Genomic DNA, 27,802 nt, shown 5'->3' on the forward strand with positions numbered 1-27,802 from the left:
GGAGGAGGGCACCTGACTCACGGGAGTTGTATTCGCATTTTTCTGGTGACTAATGATGTTGGGCACATTCCAATAGGTCTGCTGGTCCCGTTGTTCGAGTCCCCTTGGTCAGCCACTTTCTCGATGGTTTGTGAGCCCTCACATGTGCTCTCGTTGCAAATGCCCTCTCCCCTCTCCACGCTCGTGGTTCCCTGGCATAGGAAGAAATTCTTAATTTACTTGAAGTGCGATTTCTTTTTTTTTCTTTGTGCAGAGAGCTTTCTTTACCGTTTAAAAATTCTTCACCTAACCAAGATAATTCTGTTACTTTTTTAAAGGATTTTATTGGTTTTTCATTTTACATCTCAATTTTTCATATGGTGTGAGTGGGAGTCAGGATTCATTTTTCCCATTCGGGTTTTCATATGACCCAAAGGCTTGTATTTATTACTTTATTTATTTGAAAATTTTTTTATTGAAAAAGACCTTTCCCGTCTCAATCAGTTTATCACCTTCCAGTCAACCTGGACATGATCAATGCCTTCAGTGTTTAGCTTCTCTCTTTCTTTCAGAAATACTTTGTACTATGGAGTCTGGGAAACAAACTGAGGGCTTTGGGGGGGGGGAGAAATGGGAAAGGCTGGTGATGGGTATTAAGGAGGGCACGTATTGCATGGTGCACTGGGTGTTATATGCAAGTAATGAATCATGGAACTTTACAGCAAAAACTAGGGATGTACTGTACGGTGACTAACATAATAAAAAATATTTAAAAAATATTTTGTAGTTTTCGTATACAGAAAGTCTTGTGTGTTCTTAATCAAACTTTATTCTAAGAGTTTTATGGTTTTAGATGCTTTGCTAATTGGTATCAAAATTTTTTATTTTCCTTTTTTTTGGCTAGGATCCAAATGCAATAGGTTTTTGCATATGGACCTGGTAACCTGCAATCTCGCTGAACACACGTAATAGTTCTCGTAGCTGTGTTGAAGATTCTGTTGGATTTTCTATGCACACGGTTGTGTCGTGGGGGCCCCAAGATCACCCTCAGCTTCCAGGACTCACCGGGAGGACTCACGGGGATCGGCATATTAACAGTCGATGGATACAAACCAAAATCAGCAAAAGAAGAGACGCGTGGAGTGTGGGGAGACCAGGGGAGACCAGACGTGAGCTCCCTCCCGGTAGCCCAAGCTGGACAAGCTGACCCCTGCCAGGACCAAGTCGTGGTGACACTATGAAGGCTGCCATCCAGGAAAGCTCACGAGGGACTCCGTGTCCCGTGTTTTTGTGGAAGGCAGGTCACAGACACAGCCTCTGCTAGGCATGTGCTAGAGTCCCAGACTTCCAGAAGGAAGAGGATTCAGCAAAACCCCTATTTAATTGTACCAACTCTTATCAGAGCACTGGGAGCCCTGACCAGAGCTAAGTCCCAGACACCACTCTGGGGCCATTCCTGCAGCAGGCTTTCCAGAGGGAGCTGTCCAGGTTGCTATGGTAACTTCTGTGCAGAATCTTATGAATTGGGCTAATTTACTTTTTCCAATCTCTACGTCCTTTTATTTATCTTTTCTTGCCTTATTTTAATCTCTGGGATCTCTAGGATAATAATAAAGAGAAGAAGTGACTGTGGCCATTCTGAGCTTGTCCTGATCTTATGGGAAGGGATTCAGTATCACACCATTAAACCTGATGCTGGCTGTCAGCTCCTCCTCGATGTCTTCTATCTATTCCCCAGTTTGCCGAGACTTTTGGTCACGAACTGGTGTCTCACGTTGTCTCATTTTTCCCCCTCTGTGTATTGATACGATCAAATGCTTTTTCTTCTTTATTCTGTTAATGTGATGAATTACATTGCTTGGTTTTCGAACGTTTAAACAATTTTGCAGACCTGGGACAAACCCAGCTTTGTCACAATGCCTTAACCTCTGGGAGCATTGCTGGGCCGGATTGACTAACCTTATGCCAAGGATACACTGTATCCGACGCTGGACTGTAATTTTCTTTGTTGCTGTTGTCATGCCCCCGTCAGGTTTTCTTCTGAGGAAAAAACTCTGGAAATGAGTGAGTTGTAAAGCATTCTCTCAGCCCCTGTGGTATGAGAGATTTTGTGTCATGAAAGTTTTATTCCTTTAAAAAGTTTGATAGAATTTGCCAGTCTGGGTCTGCTGTTTTCTTTGTCAGAGTATTTTTGAATTAAGAGTCCAATTTCTTTAACAGAGAAGCTACTCAAGGTTTTGGTGTTTCTTGTGTCCACTTTGGTAAATTATGTTTCTCAAAGAACGTATGGTTCTTCCTCTGAGTCACCAACATCGCTGGCAGTGAGCGGGGGCACCTGTCCATCCTTTCTCTCGGGGACTTCTGTCCTCCGGGCGCCACCCAGCGTCTGAAAACCACTGACCTGACATGTTGTCCAGTTCCTTTCCGTTGTTCCAACTCAACCGGAACTTACCTTTGCTTTTCTTTTCCTGACCCGAGGAGACCTTCTCGAGAGGGCGAACACCCTTCTGGAAGCAAGGGGAGCACTCTGGGGCTCCCCGTGTCGGGAGTCCGGCACCTTCCAGACCTGCCCTCGTCAGAGGGTGCTTGCAACCCAGGGTGCGCAGCTTTTGTGGCAAACCCCCACCCCCTCGCACTCAGTCCACATGCTCCTTTATCCCCTGTGCGTGCGGGCCGCCAGGCTGCTGGCCATGACATTTCTCGTTTGCCATGACAACGTGGAGCTCATGGAAAAGGAGTTTCATCCCCTGAGCTGCTGCCGGCTGCCAGGCACCCCCTCGGCTTGACTGGGGTGGGGGGGCAGGACGGGGTCTTTCCGGCTCACTGCCCTGATTCCTTGCCGTGTGGACTCTGGTAGCCAGTCACAAAACATTCTGCAGCCCGTCGAGTCGGTGCCCAGGACTGAGCTGGTGCTCCCCCTCTGTCAGCTCACCGGGGTCAGGTGTGCGCCTCTCCCCTGGGGGGACGGAGAGTGTAGGGGCCTCTCTCAAGGCCTGAGGTCAGGGCTGGGGGAGCCCTGGGAAAGTACCTCCAAAGCGTGTTCTCACTTGGAAGAACAGGTCTTCCATCGTCCAGAGCCACGCTCCGCCTGAGCCCGTGTCCCTCCCCTGGGGAGAGTCCTGGAAGGCTCAGAGCCTGAGGGCCAGGCGGCCCCGGAATCCAGTAACAGGCTTCTGCCGGGGCGGGGGAGGGGGGCTGAGAGCTGTGCTGTCAGGGGCTCCTCTCTGTGGGGTGACTCCGACCGGGTGTCTCCGCTCGGCCCTCTGGCCTGTTCTGGGGGAGACCAGGAGTTTCTGCGCTCAGTGAGACCTGTGTGCCTGCGCCCGGGTCTTCCCGAACCCACACCCCTCCCCCGCCCCGTGTCTCCTCTCGCTCTCTGGGGCCCACCCAAGCTTCCCACTCTAGACCCCCTGTGAAGCTCGCAAACCCACCGCAGCACCACTGGCCTCCCACGCCCCGAGCAGCCCTCAGTGCGTGGAAGCCCCGGTCAGCATTGTTGACATGGGGCGTTTCCAAAGCCCGAGCCATCAGGGCCTTGGACACTAAGCTTTGCCGGAGAGGATCCAGTCACAGAATCCCTGCCACGTTGATCTGATCCTGGCCACACTGTCCCGGCGCTCCCGTGGGACTTCCCTTCAGACTTGGGTGTGGGAGGGGAGGAGGGAGGCATCGCAGCTCCGGGTTCCTGTCGTTTCCCTGACCCTGCATCACAGACACAGCTGTGGACTTGCCAGTGAGGCTGTGGGGCGGGGTCGGGACGAAAACAGCTGTTTCCCCCTGAGTCTGGGAGGGAAGGCAGCAAAGGTGATGTCAGGAGCCCTGTGCTATTTCTTCCCTGCCCAGGGGCAGTGAGCTGCTGCACTGGGGGCCACGACCTTCCGCGCCTCAGGGCACACAGGGATGTCATGCTCAGGGGAGCCCAGGACCACTGACGGAACGGCGCCCCGCCCGTGCACACGGCGGCAAGTTCAAGGCTGTGCAGCAGACGGAAAAGACTGGGGACAGCTCGGTACAAATTCACAGGAGGCTCCAAAAAAGAATACAGCAGTTAACTGATGAGGGATGAGAGGACATTTGTGCAAGAGAGCAAGGACGGTGCAGGACAGAGTGTCTGTTAAGCTACCCTGTGTGTTTCCAGAAAACAGACCCAACGCCTATGCTCGAACACATCCAGAATACCCCCGGGAGGGCCACACAGGAGAGAGGCACCAGGCGGCTGGGGACAGGGGTGGCCATGGGACATATTACCTGTTTTTTAAACTCGCTTTTTCTTTTGAGATAATTGCACATCCGCATACAATTTTAAGAAATCGCACAGAAGAACGCCGTGCCCTTGAGCCCATGTCTCCCATGGAAACACCTTGCAAGCCAGGACTTGACATCGACACAGCCCACCAGTCCTGCCAGATTCCCCCGGTGCGTGCATGCGTGTGCATGTGTGATTCTCTGGGATTGCGTTACGGTGCACGCTCACATGTCCACCCCCACAGTCCAGCTACAGAACCCTCGCGATCTCCTCTAACCCGAACCCCTTCCAGAGGCCCCACCTCCACGTGCCATTCCAGTGAGGGTCAGGGTTTCAACATAGGGATTTGGGGCGACACAGACCTTTGGTCCTTGGCACTGGAGTATGGACAGACCCGTTAGCTTAACCATTTGCTGCAGACAGACTTCTGATTATTGCTGATGTTTGACAATAATGAATAAAGTTGTTGTGAACATTCATGTACAAGTTTTTAGGCAAATGTACGTTTTTATTTCTCTGGGATAAATGTCCAAGCATGCAAAGTGCTGAGCGTACTGCCTGTTTGAAAACATTGATAATGGAAAAGAGCGCTGTGCAGAAGACAGACAAGGTGCCCCCACGAGTCCTACCTGGAGGAGGGGCTCGGTGGTGGGAGGGGGGAGGCTGGGGGGTTGCAGCACCGCCTCCTGTCCCTCCAGGCCCAGCCCGCCTCCCCCAGAGATTCTTCCACACACAGTATCATGAAGATATCGCGCCTTGATTTATGTCCCAGGGTTGGCACTGCCGCTCCCCACGCAATCACCTCGCTGTGTCTTCATCATCAGGCTGGAGGGCTGCGGCCCACGCTTGCCCGCAAGTCACTGCGGCCTCCCATGTTCATACTTCACCGGCCAACTGCTCGTCCCCAGGCCACATCCTTACCCCTGGCTCATCGAGCAACGTGCTTACAGAGCTACGTAGCTGTCTGGCCGGAGCTCCCAGCAGTGATGAATCTGGACCCCAATGCAAATGACTCGGTCAGTGGAGGATGACAAGGGTCACGCTCTTGCCTCATGGCAGAACTCTCCCGCCAGCCAGATCCCCCACCATGGGCGGGTCTTTCCTCTGCACCGGCCTGCATGTGTCCTGCTGCTCACGTCGTGTGTAGCCGCCTCCCACACTGACTGTGTAACCAGCAGGAGGTCCGGGAACGATGGAGCAGGGCTCCCGAGGCCAGACATAAAGGACCTTACGTCTCACCGTGTCTCACCGTGGGGAGGCCGGCCGCCGTGCCGTGAGGACGCTCCTGGAGCCCCGCAGAGCAGTCCGTGTGGCAGGGTACTGAGGCCTCCCGCCGCCAGCACAGCTCTGCAGACCCGAGGAGCGGCCTCGGGAGCAGAGAGGCTGCGGCCCCACATAACACAGCCCGAGCTGCAACCTCAGGGGAGAGCCAGGACTCCCGGCCAGGCTGCCTCTGGGAGATCGTGCGCAATGTCGGGGCAAGCCGAGCAGCTGGGGGGAACTTGCACCCCAGCGGTAGCTAATTCAGCACCCTGCCCTTCTGGGATGACTTTCTGACCCACAGGTGGGCTGCCATCCGTTGTGTGGGAAGCACATGGGAGAGCTTTCCATCTGGCCCACCCCGGTGTCACGATGCAGCCTTCTCGGTTATTTCAGGGTCCCCTGAGCGCTCCGGAGAGTGATGGCTAAGGGCACAGATCTTGGCTCCCAGCACTGCAGCTAATGAGCCTGGAGCCTCGGGCATATCCCACTATTGATCTGTGTCTCAGTGTCTCCCCTTCTAAAGCAGGGGTGGTAAGGACAGTGCTGACCACTGGGATTGCTGGGAGGGTCCGCTGGCGCATGTCACGTCCTTGCAACGGTGCCCACACAGGCCGGGAGCGCATGAGTAGCGGCTGGCGTGCGGTAGCCCGGGTCCTGGGGCTGGGGACACACCAGAGAACCAGGCATTAGACGTTCACTGTCCCTGAGTTTGTGCCCTGGGGTGTGTGCGGGTCTGATAAACAACGTAAGCTGGTGATCGATATTCTGTAACTGGAATGTCAGTTCCACAGAGAAATATAAGGCAGGGAGCCCCTGCGAAGGGGATGTTCTGGCAAAGTCTCGAAGTCCCTTGAGGGAGCCATAGGGGTGTTGGGGGAGGGGGCTCCCGGCGGAGGGCACAGCCCATGGAAGAGCAGCAAGGCCGTCAGTGTGGCCGTTGCTGAGTCAGTGCAACCCCTTCCAACAACCTTGGATGTTATTCTGAGTGGCTGTGGCCTGATCGGATCCTGTTGTGACAGGATGAGTCTGGCTGTCGTGCTAAGAACACACCGGGTGGTGGGCAGGCCTCTGGCAGAGGGAGAGCAGCTGGGCCTGCAGCCACGGCGGTGGTGTGAGGTGCTCAGACCCCCAGATGAACGCAGTTTGCAGGCACAGCCTGTAGGACTTTCCTCCGACTGTGTGTGGATGGGAGAAGGGAGGCAGGGACAATTCTGTGTTTGGGTCCAGGGAACTCAAGTACAGACTTGCCATCACCCGAGGGCAAATTCCATGGAGACAAGAGGAGCTGCTGACATGTGGGGTTGGAGACAGCTTCTGGACACCCAAATGAGGTACAGAGGACACATCTGGACACATGGACAGGGTTCAGGCCAGAGAGGTGTCGGGAGAGGGGCCCCTGGAGTTGCCCATGTTTGGGATGTATTTAAAACCTGAGACAGGTGAGGTCACCTGGTGAGCTGCCTGTCAGCAAGCGTCCTTCGTGGACAGACTGACCTCGGGCAAACCTCCAACCCCACCCACGTTCTGAGGTGACAGGGAGCTGCCTGATGTGTGCAGGGCTCTCTGTGGGTCACGGGTGACTCGCCAGACGGGGGACACCGAGTTTCTGGGAGCCACACCCACCCCTCCCTGTCTCCCAGTCGGGGTCTTCCCATGCAACACCCAGGACATGCTTTTCAAACACTCCGTCATGGATTTGAAGACTGGAGTTTGGTGAGGCGCAGAGAGTTCTGTGAGGTGAGAACAGCCTGCCCGTCCCTAGAAGGTCAATGCGCAGAGTGGACTCACTTCTTAATTTTGTGCGTAATGCTCTACTCAACGATACTGCGTCATGGGCTGGCCTTTCTCCTCCTGACCTCTGTCCAACAGAGCCGTCCTGCAGACAAGAAAGGGAGATGGGAGAAACAGACGAACCCACGCCTGGGTCTCTGTCCCTCCTGGAGAGGCTTCCTCCCCGCGCACAGCGGCCCTGAAGCCAACCACCCTCCCGGCGGCTGGTGGCACGTCTCCGGGGCAGAAACCAGCCCCCCTCCCCGAAGCCCCGTTCCTCTCTGTCCCAGCCACACGCAGCGTTCCTAATCTGTATTGCAACCCCGCTGAGCGCTTCCTGAGAACTTATACCGAACACAGATAGAAACCGATGCGGAGACGAATCCAGCGCCCCACCACGCAGCTCTGAGCCGCGTCAGCACGCAGGTGCTCCTACGTCTTTCCTGCACGCACTTCATCAAAAAGTCTCTTATTCATTGTACTTGTAAGTTCCAGGCTGAGTGGGAAGGCGGTGGTGGAGGGAGACGCCGAGCTCACCTCCTCCCATGGACACACCAGGGCTGCAGCAACCTGCACGCGGAGAGCTCGTCTCTCCGGGAGGGACCCCACGGCCGGCAGGGCGGCTCAGCCACAGAGAAGGAAATGCAGAGGAAGCCACTTCCAGAAGCGTAGCAGGGGCAGGCCCAGGCTGTTAGGAACCAAACCCTCAGCACGGGGACCCGTGTGTGGGGGAGGTCTCAGCATGGAGATCCTCCCTCAAAGGGTTCAAGCCCCGCTCTGGGCGCTGTGTGGGGATCTGCACAGAGAAGATGAGCCCCCATAATGTCTGGCTTTGAAGATCAGCGGGACTTCCCTCTGGGGGAGACGGAGGGCTCCGGGAATGTAAGACCCCAGCCCAACAAGGGCCAGCATGCTATGTCCCTCGGTCCAAGACCCAGCACAGAGACAACGGGCTGAAGAGCACCTGGGCCGCTGGTAAAGGGCATCTGTTTACTGAGTCATTTTCGGACGTGCGCTGGAGGCGCAGGGATCGCGGGAACTTTCTCCAGGAGCAGAAGGGCGGCAGGCAGCATTTTCTCGTCCACCTTCAGCACAGTGGACGCCGGCAGGGGCAGCTCTGACCCTGTCCACCCCCCTTGCTAGCACCGCTCGCCCTGCCCTGGTGTTCCCCTGCAGACCTCTCCCGTCCAACCTGCCCACCCCAGCAGACACCCCTCCAAGGCAGCTCTGGCCCCTGGAATGAGGGGGCCGCCCTGCCCACCAGCACACCTGTGGAGTCATGCCCGGCCGGCCCCCCGCACCCCTGCAGCAAGTGAGGCCCAGGCACAAAGGAGGACCTTCGAGCCCACGCGGGGGAACAGCCCTGGGGCACCTGCTGCTGGTGCTTCTGAGACCCACGGGATGCCTTCCACGTCAGGCCACGACCTTCCTGTGGCTGACCTCCCTGAGACACAGAAGCAAGTACAGCCAGTCGGACAAGAGGAGGAGGCAGGAGACCATGTTCCAAACCGAGAAAAAAGATGCCACCATAAAAAAATAACTTCCGGAATCTGTTGAGCTGACCTCATGGGTCACAGAGTATCACTCTCCCAGCCAGCATGGGTGGGACCCTTGCTCTCACCCACTGCTCTGCTCAGGAGGCTACCTGCCTATTCAGCCAGTTCCTTCTGGAAGCAGGGGGACCCTGCCTAGCACCACCCCCCCCTGCCCGAAGCACCCTCCTCTCCAGTTTCTCCAGGCAGAAGGCAAGGCTGGCTCCTGAGGCCCTGCATGTCTGTTCACTACTGTGGGCAGGCAGCGGGCTGGGATTTCTTCCCTCGGCGAATGGAATAGACTTCCGCTCCCAGCGCAAGAACAGCCCCCACAGAAGGCTGATGGTGGGGAAGGCTGGCACCGGCCCCCGAAATCCCCCGGTGAGTGCCCACAGCTCTGAAGCAGCCCCCGAACAGCTCATCAAATGCATCTTGGGCACCCCTTTTACGTACCAGAAACCAAGCCCCTACGTACGGTCAGGCCTAATCCGGAGAGAGAGACCACACAGAGGTTTGAACAGGGGAAGTTTAATATAAAGAATTATCAAATCGACAAAGGCAGTCATGTCCAAAGAGAGCTTTCATGAAAATCCTAGGGTTGAGGGCAAATGCCTAGGGTAAAAAAATTCACTCGAAGGCATCCCCTCCTGAGGCTGGATTCAGACCTTGTTGGAGGCCCCCTGGATGGCGCACAGGTGAGCTGAGTTACCGGCGCCAATGTGGACGATCGCCAGGCAAGCAGGAGGCACCCTTGCCGAGGGCAGGCAGGCCGAGGCCGGCAGCCGGATCTCAGGGGGTCGGACACCGGGAGCCACAGCCGCTTCTGGGACACGTGCATACTCTGGGCATGCACCTTGGCCGTCCCCTCACTGCGCCCCTGCAGCCGTGAACAGCGGGGCGTGCAACATCACTGAAACGAGAAAGAGAAGCCCCCTCCTCCATGCAGAGTCCCTCAAATTTAAGAGCAGGCATGCCTCCGAGGAGAGAGGTCTACCGGGTCCAGCTCACAGTCACAGAGCAGGTAAGGAAGAGTGCATCTGCAGCCAGAAGGCCACAAATGGGTAGCTGGAGCACCTCCTGTATTCACGTCCCCCCTTATGTTGTGAGCACAGGTGACCACGAGCAGAAGATGTCCGTTCCGTGTCGAACGCCTGTGCGTCTGGTCAGCGCAGCCGCTAGGGTTCCCAACACACAGGGGCAATGCAGTCACCACGGGCATCAGAGGAGAGCGGGCCCCCGCCTACCTGCGGAATGCCGCCCAGAGGAACCTGGTCTTCTCTGCTGGCGGGCAGGCGGGCGGCATTAGCACTCAGGACTCCCCTGGGGACAAGGGGAGAGGAGGACACGCCAAGCGCCAGTCTCTTTCCATTTCGGCTGAGGGACCGGAAGCTCCTGGGGGGAGCGGGGAGCCCCAGCAGAGCCGGCTCATGGGCTCTTCACACCCTCTGGGGGCTCCTCCCGGGGGCGGGGCTTCAGAAGATTCCCGGCAGCAGGCGGTGGGGCACGGCGGCAGTGTAGCGCTCCCAGTCGCCGCCGTACTTGTTGGCACAGCGGTGCTCGTCCCGGAGGCAGCGGTGGGTCAGCAGGATGGCCATGTAGATGATGTAGAAATAGGGCAGCAGGTGGCCCCCGCCGCAGGCCAGGCAGTACGCCAGGCTGCCCATCAGGTCGCCCGTATAGTTGAGGTGGCGGGCCACGCCCCAGAAGCCCGACACCAGGAGCTTGGTGTGGTGCTTCTGCCCGTCGGCCGACGTGTACATGCACTCGATGACCTTGGGCTTCTTGCCCCAGATCAGGCAGCGGCCGTCCGTGCGGCGGAACAGGTCCTTCTGGTGGTTGGCCATCCGGAAAACGTAGTAGCCCAGCAGGCCAAGCAGCAGGACGCCCGCGGCGTGGGGCGCCGACAGCTGCACCGGGTGGTAGACCAGGTACAGGCCCTGCAGGGGGACAGGGAGCAGGGCCTGGGGTCCGATCCCGCTCTGCCCCCGACTGGCCATACCACCCTGCGCACCTGTTTCCTCTACTGAGAGTAAAAGCCCCTGTCTCGGAGGGTTGTGGGGGTCAAGCGAGCGAACAGACACACCTGCCTCCCTCCCCATCCACGTGCCCACACGCACACACGTCGTATGTAGTGTAACATATAAAAATATCATCTGAATATGACCGTACAATGGTTACCTTTGTGTCACCGTGGCTAGGCCACGCACCCAGATATTCAGTCAAACACTGGTCTCGCTGCTATGCACGCACGCACACGTGTATGTAACACGTACGTGTATGTAACGACCATCCCATTGATTTTGTGTCTGCGCAACTCCAATGCTAATACAACAGGTACACACGTAACACACAGAAACCAAAACCAGGCCTGTACCCAGCAAGAGAGACATACAGATGATCTCTCACACACACACACACACACACACACACGTGTGATCTACCATGTATGTGTTACAATCTACTGTTAAGGGTTTGCACGCCTGGGACATGGAGTTCCCAGAATCAGGGAGCCCAGGCATGTGTGACCAGCCAGGTGGAGAAACGGGTCCGGGCAGACCACACGGGACACCTGAGGGAGGGTGCCCTGCATGGTCACCGACAGCATGAGGACAGCGCTCTGGGGCCCCCAGCCCACGGCTCCTCCCAGCCCCAATTGAGGGGATGCTGCCCTAGCTTCCAGAGATGTCTGGGGTGGTGCTCAAGAACGCCTTCCCTAACCCGTGTGAACCCAGGTCCCTGTGCTCCCCAGGCCAGCACCTTGATGCCTGAATTCCGTGGGGCAGGCCAGGACTTTCCTGAGGGCTCTGAGCCCCCTGAGCCTCACCCTCTGAGCCCTGGCCCATCGTCCTCTCGACCTGAGTTTTCTTGGTAGCAAGTCTCAGCAGATGTCAGTCCACCTGTCTGGAATGTTCTCACCTCCAGCGTCACCACTCTGCTCTCAGCCCGGCTGTGGTTACCTCTGGAGGCATTGGCCAACCACTCGAGGCAGGTCAGGGGACCCTCCTGGGCTCTCTCTCAGGAACCAGCACCCCCACTTCCTCCCAGCACCCCCTCCCTGCACCAGGTTGCCTGTTCCGTGGCCTGTCGCACCAGCTGTGAACCCGAGGGGGGCAGAGCCCACACACGTCTCCTCTGCTGAATCGCCAGCACACGCCTGGTGCCCCGCTGACCCTCATCAAGTGTTTAAGGAACAAAGGTAAGAAAAAAAACCTCTCAACCTTCGACCATTAAGATTTGATATGAATATAAACACCCCCTCTATCCACCCAGTTCAGCCAAATCACTCCTTTCTACCCAAAGTCTACACCATGTCATCTTTTCCTTTAAGTGTCACATGCTGAGCTAATATTGGAGTCCTGACCCCCAGCACCCCAGGATGTGGCCACATCTGGAGATGGGGACTTTACAGAGGCACTGGAGGGAACACGGGGTCACCGGGGTGGCCCTGATCCAACGTGACCGGGGTCCTTACAGGAAGAGGGGATCAGGACACAGACACGCACAGAGGGGCGACCCCGTGAGGACCCATGGGGAGCACGGCCGTCCACACACGAGGAGAGAGGCCTCGTGCCTGCCCAGGCCTGCATCTCGGGCTTCGGAGACCGGGAGACAGTGAATGTCTATTGCCCAAGCTCCCCTCCCTTCTATTGTATTTGTCACGGAGCCCAAGCTGACTAATGCACCAAGCCTTCCCCTCTTCCTGGAAACAGGGAGCAGCCTCCCTCCTCCAGCCTCCGGCCTCCAGTGCCTCCCAAGCACAGCACTTGTGCAAAGTTCAGCATGCGCTCAGCTGCATTTCCCAAGGGCAGCCCCGGGCGTGCCCAGGACCAGACAGCCGGCTGTTCCGCGGGGCGCGTCCCGCAGCCAGAGGGGCTGGCGCCCCGCCTCCTCACCTGCAGCGTGTAGAGATATGGCAGCCAGACGCAGTCCCCCCAGCCCAAGTACCACCCGAAGTGGTCGTGGCAGATGTCAATGGTTTTCAGGTACCAGGCTTCGTTCCAGAAGAAGTCCAGCACATAGATGGCCTGCAAAACGGGAGGAGCCGGGTACTGACCAAGGGGCACCCTGGGGCCCGCAGGAGCCCATGCTGTCGTAGATGAGGACACGGCACCTGGGGTGTCTCTGAGCTCCTCGGTGACCTGCTCCACTGGGCGACTCCCACGTTTCCGCCCACGGGGGCTGGGGAGCAGGTACAGGGGCCCTTATCCTCAGAGTCTGCAGAAGTGGGGCACCCAGCAGTGCCCAGGGAGGCGACACCCAGGTTGTGGGGCTCCGAGAAGAGCAAGGTCGTTCCCAGCAGAAGGGCTCGGGACCGCCACAGGGAAGCAGCCCCACACGCCAGAACCCACGCCAGCCTGGAGGCCCTTCGCCCGTGGGCACCCCAGGCTGTGCCCTGCCAGCTGCCCCTGCAGCACCGAGACACACATAACGTGGCCAGCATGGCCAGTGACCAGTGTCCTTCTATGCAGACAGGGAAAAGGCGCAGATAAGTCTCCGTCCCTCCTCCCCACCTGAGCGCCATGGGGACCGTCCGGGAAAAACACTTCAGAGACACAAATTGTGAATATGGCCAGGACCGCGGACAGGCTGGGGCTGTTAACACGCGTCCCCTGGGAAAGAGGCCCCGGGCCAGCACAGCACCCGACCGCAGTGACAGGGTCCATCCCCACGTGCTCACTGCCCGCTCCCCAGAGATGCCCGGGAAGGGGGCCGGCTCCCTTCTAAACGCAGCGGGTTAAGGTTTCTTGAAAACGATCTGGCCTCCAGCCTTGCCCGGCCCCCAGCAAGCATCAGCGCACCCGCCCCTTTGGCCGCAGACAGGCTACCTGCAGGACGTTGACCAGGACCATGGCGTTGGTCACTTGGCCATGGAGCTCCCGCTGCTTGGCCGCAAAGGACAGGTTGATGAGGGTCCAGGCGACGATCCCAGGGCGTCCATTGAAGAACAGCTTGAAGTCAAACCACTTCCCAATTCGGGGGTTGAACTCAATGCCCATCATGTAGTTGTAAAAGAAATTGCCTGTGAATTTGCTTGAAGATAGAAACAACACGTATATTAGCCAGGGAGTGCGTCTCACACCACGGGGCCGGTGTGCGCGTGGACACAGGCGCCGAGCCCAGCCCTGGCGTCAGCCGCAGAGGTGCGGGCAGCCCGGTCCCTCCTGTTTCCCACAGCCTCACTGGCTCACTTGGCACTCAGCTCCGGCTCGGCAGAGGCACCCGGCGAACCAGGCGCCTGAGCGGCCTCCCGGGGTGGGTGGGGAGTCTTCCCTTGAACGGCCAGGCTTCTCCCCACCCTCCTCCAGGTCCCCTTGAGGCGTGGCCCAGGCGAGCCACACAACTGGCTGGACTGCATGAAGATCTTCGTTTGCAGCCCAGCACGCGGTTGGTGGTGACTCACGGGGTGCAGGCGCCCCCGCACGCAAGCGACATCACAAATCCTGCCAGGGTAGACAGTGAGTAAAAGCTGCATGCTCAGAGCCGGGTGCCCGGCTCCAGGGCCCACCACGGACCCTTGCTGGACATTCATTGCCCTGGTCTCTGACCCCACAGCCCTCTCTGGGGTGACCAGAGCATCGGCCAAGACGATTGATGTGGAGACCTCCCTCGGGTAGAACTGTGAGACACACAGGAATTTCTGCGTTCGTGAGAAAAACATTTCCATGTCCACCACCTCCTCATTTACAGTAAGTTAAAAAAGCAAAATACACAAAGTCTAGGACAGGTGACTGATTCTAAAGCACTGAAAATGACTCACAGGAGCCACAGAAGACCAGCCTCGTTACCTCAGCACCACACAAGCCACAAAGCACCACCATCCAGAGAAATTGCCAAGAGCAAGAGTTAAACGGAACACATTTTGTCTTTTTTGGGCCCCTAAATGTATCTGGGACTAAAATGTAGGCACCCAAGCAGAAGAATCTTATTCATGACCACTTACACCCCCTACAGGAGGAACCCAACCAGAATATGTTGGTGGAGGGAGAGATGGATGGAGGGATACAGGGAGGCAGGGATGAAGGATGGGAGCTGGATAGGAAGATGACTGGCGGGTTGAATGGAATAGATGGGTTGAATGGGTGGATGGGAAGATGGGTGGATGGGTGGGTTAAATGGATGGGTGGGTAGGTGGGTAGATGGTTGGGTAGGTGGGTGGGCTAAATGAATGGGTGGGTAGGTAGGTGGATGGATGGGTAGATGGGTGGATAGAAGGATGGATGGGTGGGTGGATGGATAAAGAGCTAGATGAGGAGATGGCTAGCTGGGGGGCTCACAACGGTCCAACCCAAAGCTTCCATGAGAAAGCACCAACCAGTCGGGCTCTCCCTGGGAGGCTCCTACATTAAAGCCACTGAGATAACAAGACTCCTCACGAAGATGGTTTCAGGCCACACACACGTTCCAGAGATGGAGGCAATGTGCTGCCTTTCCCACTTCCCTGCTCCCACAACAGCCCTACAGGGCGTGACTTGGCCAAAGATGGAATTGGCCATCTTCCACCACATTCTTCCTAAGGCAGAGGAAGCCCCCCAGACATCTGAGAAAGGATGTCCCCCGAATCAAACAAGATCCGTCCTGCATCTCCTTCAAGGGTTCTCAATCCTCAGAGCTCACTACTTCCTATTCTAGTTCGTAGAGAAAGGCAAGGGGTGGAAGCACCCACGTTCCACTTCCGTCGGACCAGCGGGAGAACGTACCAGTCTTTGGCATTGGTGGGGAAGAAGTAGCCCTTGAGCATGGCGAAGGTGGAGACGGCGTAGCCAAGGACGTTGGCGCACCACAGCAGGGGGATCCAGTTGTCGAAGATGATGGTGGGCGAGAACCAGGACAGGAAGTGCGAGTTTGCAAACCAGAGAAGGTGCGTGATAAGCCAAGCTTGTAGGCCATTGATTTCATACTTGTTGACGATGCCTGAGGAGGGAGATGCAAAAATCAAAGAGTTTTCCCGACTGAGACAGCAGCTGGCCCAGGCCCTGCCGGCTTCGTGGCCTGTCTAGGGCACCCGGGCTGCAGCCCTGAAGCTGGTCAGCTCCTGCTCTAACCTGGGTCCCCAGGTCAAAGTGCCAGGAGCACAGGCGACGCTGTCAGCCCTGGTATTAACCACTCCTGCTTTCGGGGTCCTGGGAAGAGGCAAAGGGGGCAGACTAGTCCCCTGGTTCTGATTCTCCTTGGCCGCATGCAGGCCGGGTCACCAGTCTGCAGCTTGCTAGAGAGTGAGGATGCCCCCACGGTACTGGTCGGGAAGCACCCCAGCCTCCCGCTGCCCTGGGAGCCCTCCACAGTCAGGGACAGGGCAGATTCCACCTGCAGGGCTCCTCCTGGCTTCCTGGTGACTGTGGGCATCTTGGGAGAGATGGGGAGTGGCTGGGGCATCTGGTGGGGAGAGGCTCCAGCAGCCTGGTTATGTCATCCAGCTGTGGGGGCGGAAGCCGCTCCGTGCCCTGTTCGCTGAAGACCGTGGTCTCCAGCCTCCGGGCCGGCTCTGCCCAGGGCCGCCCTGGACGGCGGCAATGCCCAAGCGAAGCCCGTGTTCATTTTGTCAGGGAGCACACTTGGGGGTGGAAGCAGCACGGGGTGGGGTGGGCCCGTGAGACAAAGATGCAGGGAGAGGAGAAGGGGGGAGTGTGGGCTCAGGTTACCTGCGGGGGTCACGGCACCCTCTTGAACGCCTCCCACGTAGCCTGGCAGGAACTTGTGGCAGAAGTCAGGAAGGGCCACGTACAAAAGCACCTGCCGCGGAGATTTGAGGCTGCGTAACCCGCTGCCCGGAGGGCCTGGCTCTTTCCACGCAGCCTTGCTTTTGTTCACTGACATGACTCACGCAAAAGCACCACAAGAATGGCAGAAATCCTGATTTGGGTTGGTTAGTGCTTCCAGAAGAGTTCGTGGCTCTGGGAGCCCTGGCCGCAGGCTCTGAAGGGGCTCTGAAGACAGTGGAGCCCCGAGCAGGAAGCTCATTACTGCCTAAAGCAGCACGAAGCAGTGTCTCCCCAGGAGAGCCCACGGGTGCTTCCCACTCACGTTTCTGGGGCCACTTAAAAAAGTGAGAGAATTCACATGCCATACAATTCACCCTTTTAGACCCTTTCTGGGTCATTTAGCACATTCACAAGGTTGTGCAAAACTGCCACCATCCAGCTCCAGAACAGGGCCATTACCCCCAAAGGGAAACCCACCCCCATTCGGCAGTCGCTCCCTGTTCCCCTCCCCCACTGTCCCCCAACAACCATTAACCCGCTTTCTATTTTTTCTATCATGCACCACGTGGCCTTCTGTGCGTGCCTTCCTTCACACAGCGAACGTTCTCAACATCCATCCCCACCAGAGAACATGGGAGGGCCCCGCCCCTTGTCACGGCTGAGCAACGTTCCACCGCAGGGATGGACCACGTTTTGTTTTAGCCACTCGTCCACTGACATTTCTACTCTTAGGCTATTGTGGCTCACGCTGTCCCTTCTCATTTTTCACCCAAAGGGACCAAGAGACCAGAAATGAGAGGGACCCTGGAACCCAGAAGTTGGGACCCTGAGAAGAAACTGCTACTAAGGGCGGGAGCCTTCCTTCAGGGAGGAAACCGGGGTGTGGTGGGGAGCCTTCTCCCAGCTCTGTCTCCCTGGATTCAGATAATAAACGACATGGCCTGTCCACCAGGTTCTTTGTGCAAACAGCCCCTTCCTGGTGAACTCCTGCTCTCAAAGGCCAGCGAGGTCACAACAGAGCTGAGGACGTCCTCAGCCAGGAGCATGCAGCCCCCTGCTGGGAACACGGGCCGTGGCTTTGCCGAGCGGTGTCTCCTGTAATGGAGAGCACCCCTCTGGTGCTGGAACGCTCCTTCCCACGGGCTGCTGCTAAGAGAAGCTTCTGTCATGCACAGGGCTTCCCCGGGCCAGCCCTGCCTCACAGCCTCCCGTCCTGCTCCGTACGACTACACGTCATTGCAGGACTGCATGTGGTCCTGAACTGCAGGGAGGCTCACCCCACACGTGGGTCAGACACCGTGATGCCACCAGGTGCCTTCTATCAGAAGACAGAGCTAAGTAGGTCAGGCTCCAGGTAATGCCCTGCTGGGTCCTGGGAAGGAGAATACCACCCTAAGCCGGGGCTCCACCTCCCAGACAAATGGCCAGTCCCAGCAAGAGGGACGCTTGGCACCCGCTGTGCCCCGACGATAGTGGCCAGGGAGGGCTGACCTGGAACGTGACCCACAGGGTGTAGAGCTGGGCTGCTTTCTTCGTCAAAGGTGGCGTCTTGGCCCAGATGTCTGAGAGCCGAGCACGCCCGGTGGCGATGTCCAGCGCGGGGGCCGTCAGAGAGCAGCTGTACTGGTCACACGCCATGATGAAATAGTACACGATGAAGGGTGCGAAGAGCAACAGGAAGATGACGCTCGCCAGCGAGAACCAGTCCACCTCCCTGCAATAGCGGGCAGCACATGGTCATGTGGGGCCCGCCCGGCCAAGGGCCGCGCAGACAATGCTTCGTGCGTCTGTACGGGTCCCGTTGTTCCAACCAGCCAGGGCCTCAGAGACGGCTGTTCGCTCTCAGTGCGGAGGCCTCCCCGTTGCCTGGAAGAGCCAATCCACGCGTGCCCTACCGTGAGCTGCAGGGAGCTGGATGGACCCGCGGGCACCCACAGAAAGCCCAGAGCCCCGAGGCCTTCTGTCACTCACAAGGCCAGAGGCTTCCCAGTTCTGGGCGAGGGGGCTGCTCACCCACTCCCAAGTCCCCACACTCTCTGGCCTAAGGAGAACAGAGACAACAGTGAGCTTCACAGCCAGGGCCAGCCTGTTTTAGTCAGTGTTTCACTTCCTCTTCAATTCCTTACTTTATAAAATGGGAAACTGCTTACCCTTTATTAGTCTTGATGATAAAAATTCTATTTAATAGGTCCCCAAAATCCCAGAGGCTGGCAACCTCTCAGTAAGACCTCACTGTATTTTCTAGCTGGGAAGGCTGGCAAGATCCTTACCAGGCACGGCCCCACTGCCCTTGAGTCGCCGCTCTGCTGTTGGCGATGCTGCCCGGACTCTTGGTTTTAGGAGCGTCATGTAGGGATTTTGCAGCCATTGGGCCCTGAGGGAAGAAGACACACGCTGCTCAGATCGCCCCATGAGGAACACCCACCACATCCCCCAGCCACATCTGCCACTGCTCATAGACTCTGCAGGACTGGCCTCTCACCACCTACTCACTACCTTGTCCTGAATGGCAGATTCCAGGCAAGGAAGAGATGATGGATTGTTTCAGTCTCTCCTTCCTGAAATCTACGACAACCTCCTACTTCTCTTGATTCAGTCTCCAGATGGTGGCAGAATGCCCTCTTACCATGTGAAACAGACCATCTGTGGCTCAGAACCCTCTTGCGATCTGCTCCTGCCTCCTGTTCTCCCCACTCTCTCCTCATACCTTCTAATTCAGGTACATAGGATCTGTAACGATCCTTGAATATGGTTCATTTCATGCATGATACCTGTTACTTCTGCTTAGGACATACTTTCCAGGTCTCCTCATTCAGATCTTTTGTAAAATGTTCCCTCCTAAGTATGACTTTTTATTTTTCCTGGAGTTAATTATTGCCGCACTTTTTGCATTTACTAAGGTTTCTATGCATGTCACTAATTTTTTTTCTGAATACTCTAACAGAGCTATCATACATTTCAGCAATTTTTCTAGACACCCTAACACAACAGAATTTATTATTTCCATTCTCCCTCTCCCCTATAGCCATTCATCTTGAAACAATGTACAAGCCAATCAGCCAATCTATGTTGCTTGTATCCCAGACCCCTACCAAGTCACTCTCCCTATTTTATTTTCTTAATAACTCTTTTCATCATGTAGAATGCTTTTTTTTTTTTTTAATTTGAGTGCATGTCTATTGTCTGTCTCCCTCCATTAGAATGTAAGCTCCCCAAGGGCAGGAATCATGTGTCCTATTCATTGCTCTACTACCTAGTCCTAGAACATGATCTGGTACATACAGTGCATTCAATAAATAATCACTCTACCAAAAAAGGTGGAAGAACTGAACTTTTTTATGGAGGAAGCAGTGACATCTACACTTCCAGAACAAGTTCTAAGTGTGAAGTTTTCAAAATATCAAGGATAAGGAAACATGATATTAAAAGCTTTTAGGGAAAAATCCAAAATAAAGAATCATGCTAGAAGCAAGTTAGATTCTAGAAAACAATGAAGGAAAACTTTAAAAACTCTGAGGGAAACTGTTCTGCCCCCTAGAATTCTATTTCCAGATTAACTTTCATTCAGAGGAGACGACACAGGATCCGAGAGAGCTGCTGAAAAAAGGCCCGATGAAAGGACAAGGGGATGAGAGCCACGCAGTGCACCAGACAGTAACCAGTCCACACTGGTACTAAATGAATGGCTATAGCGGGAAGGAGAATAAAAATGATGAATTTTATTGTGTGAAAAAGTATTGATAATGTGACAGCTCTATTAGAGCATTCAGAAAAAAATTAGTGAAAGATGCATAGAAACCTTAATAATGGGGAAAAAAAAGAAAGAAAGAAACCTTAGTGAATGGAAAAAGTGAGGCAACCATTAACTCCAGGAACAATAAAAAGTCATAAGAGGGGAGGAAAAAACCCAAACCATAATTGTAGAACATTACTTGGCTTAACAGTAAATAATAGCAACTTCGTCATAACAACATAATACCTGGCTATAGACTGACTACTGCATGTGTAGAAGGATACATAAAGCTGTGAGTGACAAAAGCAAATTATTTAAAAATAAGCGGGTAGGGGCGCCTGGGTGGCACAGCGGTTAAGCGTCTGCCTTCAGCTCAGGGCGTGATCCCGGCGTTCTGGGATCGAGCCCCACGTCAGGCTCTTCCACTATGAGCCTGCTTCGTCCTCTCCCACTCCCCCTGCTTGTGTTCCCTCTCTCGCTGGCTGTCTCTATCTCTGTCAAATAAATAAATAAAATCTTTAAAAAAAAAAAATAAGCAGGTAAAAACAACAATACAAAAGTAACTAAAATAATGAAGAGTATTTTTTTCTGGGAATTAACACTATGGGATGAAGTGGGGAACTGTTTATTCTACATATAGTCTTAAAAGCCACTAACTTGTTTAAAAATGTGAACATGAGTTACTTTAACACAAATGTACATTCATTTAAAAATATTTCAGTGACAAAAGGCATTTGCATGTGTGGTGTGGGAACTGTAGCCACATCACTTAATTTAATTTTCACAGGTAAGTTTATGGAACGTCTGTCTATGATGTACAAGGCAGGATGAAGAGTTCCTTATGGACCACCCACTTCTACAGCCCCAAAACAGAATACAGAGTTTGATGCATGGCAGTCACTTTCACTAAACACCGTAGAAAACTGCAAAAGGGCCAGAAATGTATAGCCTCAGAATTAAGTGTGAAAAAGCCAAATAGAAAATGCTGCTGAAAGGAAAAATTGTATCTTCTACAGATTCAAACAAGCCCAAATAAAAATTTTGAGATTACTGAGTTCATTCACCCAGGAGTCTCCTCTGTCATGAGCACTGAATCTTGTAATAAATGTCTAAGTTATATCCTCGGAAACAGGTAGCCAGAGACAGGGGAGAGGGAGGTGTCTGGGGTGTTTTATTTTATTACTAAGACTCACAGACAGGAGCTGATATACCAGCTGTCTTTACTTTTTCAAAGCTAAAAAGTCACTGTCTATGACAATGACCAACAGCGCTAAGACATGCTTACCTCCAAAGTCTTGTCTAGGGGGTTCACAGCAGAATGGAAGTGCTCCTTCTTGAACGAGCCACTCTAAAATCTCTAGACTCTCTTGATTCAAAAGGCCCACTTGATCCTTCTCAACCCACTGAACAAAGTCCTGCAGGGACACAAAGATAATGAAGACACTCAGGGAGCTGACATTTCAGGATTGAAGACAGATAAAGACCCAAATAATATTTACTCAAGGCCCACTGTTGGAACCAAGTGAGAAGTGCAAACTCAGTGCTCAGGGGTTCAAAAGTGGAAGACAGCCCAGGTAGGAGGGGAGAGGGGAGGGAATATTACCACCCAGTTTCTATGCCTGGCACACACAGTATCTGGCAAATAGTAAGTACTTAATGGGGGACTGAACTGACGTCTGCATGGCGGCGTCACCCTGGACATGAGCCTTAGCATAGGCAGATGCAGAACTGGCGAGTAGCAATGAACAGAAAGGCATTTTCTTTGAAGCAGCCACATATGTATCTGAGACATTTCTAGAAGCTTCTTTGTGCCACCAGCCCGAATCAAGCCCTCTGGAGCTAGCATTCTAGGAGCCAGTGAGAGCCTAAGAACATGGAACGGCAGTGAGAGTGATCTGGGCTTGGAGCCTGGCTCTCTGCAGACTCGCGGGACCCAGTGACCTTCCTGAGTGTCTTGGGTCATGAATGCCTACACACGTGAGGACCTGCAGTGGTTGTTAAAGTGGGGTGAGGGAGAGTTAATGCCCCGTATCTGGGGATAAAGACCAGCCAGGGAAGGGGATGGGGCTTTCTGGCAGCCTGGTTGGCTCCCTCGGCTGGTCTTTTGAGTTCCACGGGCCAAAGCTAAAGGGACATGGCTCCTGAGAGTTTGAGGATGACGCAGAAGTGCCTGACCCTAAGCTTCTGATCGGCAAGGCATTCATGGCAAAGACATCCATCTCTAATAAATACACTGCCAGCTGCTGGCCCCAGCTACCAGCCAACCAACCAGAGAAGGAACCAGGCCACTCCCACCCATGCGTCCCCTTTCAGAAAGCCCTAGGTGGCCAAGACACCTGACCGCCGCAGCAACCCCCCTTCCTCCTGTGCCCTCATTGCCACTCTTATGCTTTAAACTGGCCAATAAAGAGTGAGCCCATGAAACCCCAGGTCCCCACCCTTGACCCCAACAAAGGCAGAGGCCCGCAGGCCCACACTCTCTCTCTCCCCATGACCTCACTGTGGCTCTGAGCATGCTGTGTGCCCTCCAGGACCTGTGAGCAAGAAACCCTGCTCGTCAGAGCTCCCCGAGTGTTGCTGGGGCGTGTCCTGCAATCCTAAGACCACGAGGGCTGGGCCAGCCATGATGCCCCGGGAGGGAAACTGGGGGGTGGGAGAGGGATGCCCCAGTAGTACGAGCCCAGGAGGGTGCTTCAGGCATTCCCAGCCCACAGTACCACTATTTACAGGCTGAGACCCACACAACAGGTGACTTACGCCCCTTGACAGCTTTTTGACATCTTGAAAGTTCAGACGTTTGCAGATGCACTAGCTGCCCAGAAGCATGGTGGAGACGTCTGGGGGCCGGCACCAGGGACATCCTGGAAGTCCCATGGTCACCACCAAGGCTCTGAGTTCTCAGCTGCATAGGTCTAAGGGCCGCGCATCCCCAACGCCCAGCCGCAGAGCGTTCTGATTCCCCCCTGCACCTAACCACGCTACAAGCTGGTGGCTCAGAAGTCTTTTCATCCTTTCCCATTGCTTCTGTGGTCAGGAATCTGGGAAGACTGGCTAGGCAGCTCTGTGCTGGGGGGGGTGCCAGAGCAGCCATCTTCATGCGGCCTCTCCGTGGGGGCCAGCTGGGGTGTCCTCACAGCCTGGTGGCCTCAGGGCCACGGGAAGAGGTTCAGGGAACCAGCAGAGTTGTACTGCCCATTTCGAGGGCCTGAGAAGACAAGTGAAGGCACTTCCAGCACATTCTACCAGTTATGGGGAGTCCCAAGTCGACATTCTTTCAAGGGGCAGGGACTCAGGCTCCACCCCTTGATGAAGGGATTGCAAGATATTAGAACACACGATACTGCTCGGGCCATCCCTGGGTGACTCAACCTTGACAGATAGTGGGTATTTACGGAGCATCTGCGGAGTTCCAAGCGCCCGGTATCTTACTGAGCTCTCGCACCGACCCCGGAGAGTCAGCATGACCGTGTCCGTTTGATAGATGAGGAGGTTGACATGAGCAAGGTGGAGTGCGGTCTCTGCTCACTCGGGCCTGTGGCGACGGAGGTTAATGACTCCTGGGGGTGGACTGGAGGAAGAAGAAAGGCAAGGACCTCTACATTTGACTTCTAAACTTGCGTTACAGTGAGCATATGTTTTGGAGAGCAGAATCCTGGAGCCACGGTCAAAGGTGCAGCTTACCCTTTGAATCAGGGCTCAGCGTCTCTGGGCATTTCTTTCCACCTAGGGCACATGCCTACTTCTGAAGGCCTTGGACACTGCCCCAGGGGCAGCTCTGCTGGGCCACCACTGGGCCCTCAGTCCTCTCAAGGTAAGCCAGGCCAGAGCTTCCTGGCGCCAAGAGCTTGGCGGGGCCACACATCTCCAAAGCAGCCCCTGCATTTGGAAGCGAGGCTTGTGAACTGTATGTGTGAGTTGAGGGAGTGACCACTGCAGAAGGCCTGGGGTCAGGGGGCGGGGCTGGGGGGTGAGTTGTAGAGAAGCTGCAGGTAAACCAGGAATCACCCCGAAGGTCAATCCCACCATGCCTTGGGAATGGTGGGGGGATGCACAGGCGACCTCCCTGACCCCTATCCAGCCACAAGTGTTCCCAGAACTGTGGGTCTTAGGACTCCAAGAGCTGTTTAAAAACTCTTTCGTTGTTGCTAAATTATTGTATTACATAAGTCTGTTTTCTGGAAAATAGGAAAAGAACACCTGTATTCCCATCACCGTTTAAGGTTTGGGTGTATAGCTTTTCAAGTAGTCTTTTTAAGGACAGACTCTCTCCCTCTGGCCCCTCTTGCTGTGACAAGCCAGGGAACTTGTTTCCAGGCTGAGCTTTCCTTTCTACAGTTGCTATGTATCCCACTGTGTAAGCGTATCAGGATTTCTCTGACCTTCTCACTGATAGTCATTAGTTGCTTATGGTTTTCGCATCTGCATGTTTACGCAGCCATCTGAGTACGTCCGGGCATAAACTCCTACAGGCTGATGTTGGGTGGACGCATAGTTCTACCTGGCCTCTAGAACGGTCTTCATGACCCTTCATCGATTCTGATATTTATCGTTCTTCGTCACCTCGGGTTCAGCTTGGCAGGTCTGTATTCTTCAGTTCCTACTACTCTTGGATTCACAAATTCCCAAACCAGACCCGGTGCTGTTCAGATAAGGTTCCAAGAAATGTTTCCATATTCAAACAGTACCTGGCATGGTCTCAGAGAGATTATCTGCTATCATCAGAGTTACCTGAATTTCACTACCAGGCCTCTCCATGCCCCATGTTTCTCAGCTACCCCTCTCCAGCCATCCATGTATTTTTTTGAGAAAATACACAAGCGCACTCAATATTTTATTAAAAAGGAATTAGCCAAATTGCGCTCGGAAAGAGCGGGACATTTTCTGCTCCTACGAACAGTACACAAAAGGTCTTTTTCGCTTCACCGGGCAGCCCAGTCCCTCGCTGCCCATGTCTCAAACCTGGGCACCCAGAGTGGCGCCCGGTGGGGCCCGGTTCCCTTCTTTTTACCTAAGGAGCTGCAGGAAAAGCTCAGGTGGGCACAAAGAGGGCACTGGTCCTCAGACCAGGGCGCTTCTGAGAGTAGACCACCCCCGACCGCTCACCTGGGCGTCCCCCACCTTCATGCACCACGCTCACTCACCTGGGCGCCCCCCCCAACCTGCGCGCACCGCGCCGCTCACCTGAGGGTCCGGCTCCGCGCTTGGGTCCCCCACTGCAGGCGTGCGGCCAACCCCGCTGCCTAGAGGGGCCGATCCGAAGGCCCGCCCCCAGCACGTGATACCGTAGACAACCAATCGGAGGAGGGCCCTGAGCGGCCGGCGTCCCTGCGCCCCTCCATTGGTCGCACGCCTCGCCCCACCCCCTGAGCTGACTCTGGGCCACCAAGCGCGCCCACTCGGCGCCGCTGGGGCGCGAGATTGATGGCCGAGGGCCCGCCCCGCGGATGGCTGGCTGCCAGAGTGGGGGGGGGGGCCCCCCCGCACCCACGCTAACACCCTCTGCGCATTTGCGAGGGCCGGCGCTCCATCCACCCCGTGGCCGCGGGCAAGCTGCTTCCCCTGCGTCCGTTTCCTCTTTCTGCAAATGGGCCTTCCGAGGCGCGCAGCAAGCCACTGCTGAGCATCTGATTTGTCAGCGCTGGGTCCACAGCAACCCACAAAATGGACAACATCCCCGCTCCTAGGGGTCAAGTCTGTTAGGGGCGGGGCGGGGGAAAGCAGTAATCAATAAACAATAATCAAATAGGTAGCGCGTCAGATGGTGAACGTGCAGTGCAGAGGATTAGAGCAGGAAGTGTAGGAGAGGTTGAGCGTGTGAGTAGCAGTTTGATTTGGGGGTGTCAGGGAGGGCTCTGTTAGGAGGCCTGGCAGGTCTGGTTCCCCCAGAAGTGAGGGAGATGGAGTTTCGGGTTGGGATCACATCTGTGCATAGATGAGAGGGTAAGAAACAGCAGCGCTGGAAAGAGGGAAAAGTTGAACTGCCATGCAAGCCCGCCTGGGGCTAGCATCATGGGGCAGATTCACTGGTAACAAACCATGACAGTTGTCCCGCTTGGCAGGAATGCCCAAGCCACATACATTCTCCTCCCTGCAGAGATCAGCCACTGAACAGGGCCACCCTTGCCGGGATATGACCTTGGGCAGGGCAGCGGTGCAACCCAAGCAGCCCCTGGAGGGGTGGGCAATTGAAGGTGTCTGCTGGCCCCACTCCCAACATTTGGGACAAAGATCCTGTTTGCATAGGGATCTGGTTGGGACAGCTCTGTGTCCCTCATGGAGATATTTTTTTTTCTGCAGTTTTTTATTTTGAAAAATGTCAAACATACAAACCAGTTGAATATATACTAAAGTGAGCACCCATATACCTAGGTTCAGCAGCTGCCAACAGTTTAATTTCTTTCTCTCCCTTTCTCTCTGTATCCACCCCCCACTTTTTTTTTCCTGAACCATTAATTAGCTGCGGGTGAGGTCTTCTTCCTATAGACTTCAGCAACCATCTCTTACATTACCAAAATAAAACACTACACTTTGGGAATTTTGTATCAACCTAAAGCTATTATCTAGTATATTGTTCATATTCAGTTTTCCCCAATCGTCCCATTCATGTCCTTTATAGCTGTTTATTAAAAGTCAGGATCCAATCGGGAAACCACTCTGTGCATAAGGCGTCACGGCTCCTTAGCCTTAATCTAGAGCACTGCCCCAGCCTTCCGCTTTTTCTTTTTCTTTCTTTCATTTTCTTTCTTTTTCTTTCTTTCTTTCTTCTTGCTTTCTTCCTTACTTTCTACTGTCCATCATGAACAGGCATTACTTTAGAGACGGGGGTGGGGGGGTTAAACGTATTTTAAATGTGAAAACGTGTAGGACAAAAGCAGCATTGCAAGTCGGGAATAAAAGACGGAACGAAGTTCAATCAATGACAGTGAGTTACTTATTCATACGAAAAAAAAGTTGGATTCCTACCCTAAATGGACTGAAGCATGAACTGTGTTAAGAAGTGAAAACCTGGGGGCGCCTGGGTGGCTCAGTCGTTACGCGTCTGCATTCGGCTCAGGGAGTAATCCCAGGGTCCTGGAATCAAGCCCCCCATCGGGCTCCCTGCTCCGCTGGGCCCCTGCTTCTTCCTCCCCCACTCCCCCTGCTTGTGTTCCCTCTCTCGCTGGCTGTCTCTCTCTCTGTCAAATAAATAAATAAAATCTTTAAAAAAAAAAAAAGGAGAAGAAGAAAAAGAAGTGAAAACCTGCTGGCAGTAGCTCGTTGCAAGCGCTCCAGGAAAGAAATGTGGCAACAGCACACCTGCCCTCCGCCAACCTGCGCGCCTAGGGAAACGACGCTCTTGGAGAGGAACTAGCAGCGCGCGTGCGCGTGCCAGTCGGCCCAGTGGTGTTCCCCGCGCGGAAGCCCTCCGGCACCGAATGGACGGCCGGGCTCTGGCCCCACAACGCAGCACCCAGCTGCAGAGGAAGAGTGAAAGTAACGAGTCAAGTCGCCGGAGCACATTGGGCGCAGTCTGTGGGGAGGTGTGGGATAAAACAGAAGTACCGCGCTCCGGGAACTGGCGACCGTCCTCGCGGGGGGG

General features: G+C 55.0%; 1 protein-coding gene across 4 annotated transcripts; it reads right to left on the reverse strand.

Annotated features, from left to right (window-relative positions):
- Positions 1 to 9,298: 9,298 nt before the first annotated feature.
- On the reverse strand, positions 9,299 to 27,790 carry DHCR7 (7-dehydrocholesterol reductase). Of its 4 annotated transcripts, XM_019802759.2 has the most exons (10): positions 25,405 to 25,487; positions 23,653 to 23,791; positions 21,509 to 21,638; positions 18,761 to 18,864; positions 17,982 to 18,204; positions 16,431 to 16,521; positions 15,489 to 15,702; positions 13,617 to 13,821; positions 12,684 to 12,815; positions 9,299 to 10,727 (listed from the first exon to the last, which is right to left on the reverse strand). In XM_019802759.2, exons 4-10 carry the CDS (start codon positions 18,856 to 18,858, stop codon positions 10,263 to 10,265), a joined length of 1,428 nt encoding a protein of 475 aa, XP_019658318.1. In that variant the 5' UTR covers positions 18,859 to 18,864; positions 21,509 to 21,638; positions 23,653 to 23,791; positions 25,405 to 25,487; the 3' UTR covers positions 9,299 to 10,262. The 4 variants fall into 4 exon arrangements, with proteins under 4 accessions (XP_019658318.1, XP_011226986.1, XP_002922249.1 ...); XM_011228684.3 differs by lacking the exons at positions 23,653 to 23,791; positions 25,405 to 25,487 and adding an exon at positions 27,464 to 27,790; XM_002922203.4 differs by lacking the exon at positions 23,653 to 23,791 and having other exon boundaries at positions 25,405 to 25,560.
- Between the last annotated feature and the right edge of the window lie 12 nt (positions 27,791 to 27,802).

The sequence above is a fragment of the Ailuropoda melanoleuca genome, chromosome 16, assembly GCF_002007445.2.
Source record: "Ailuropoda melanoleuca isolate Jingjing chromosome 16, ASM200744v2, whole genome shotgun sequence".
Taxonomy (NCBI): Eukaryota; Metazoa; Chordata; class Mammalia; order Carnivora; family Ursidae; genus Ailuropoda; species Ailuropoda melanoleuca.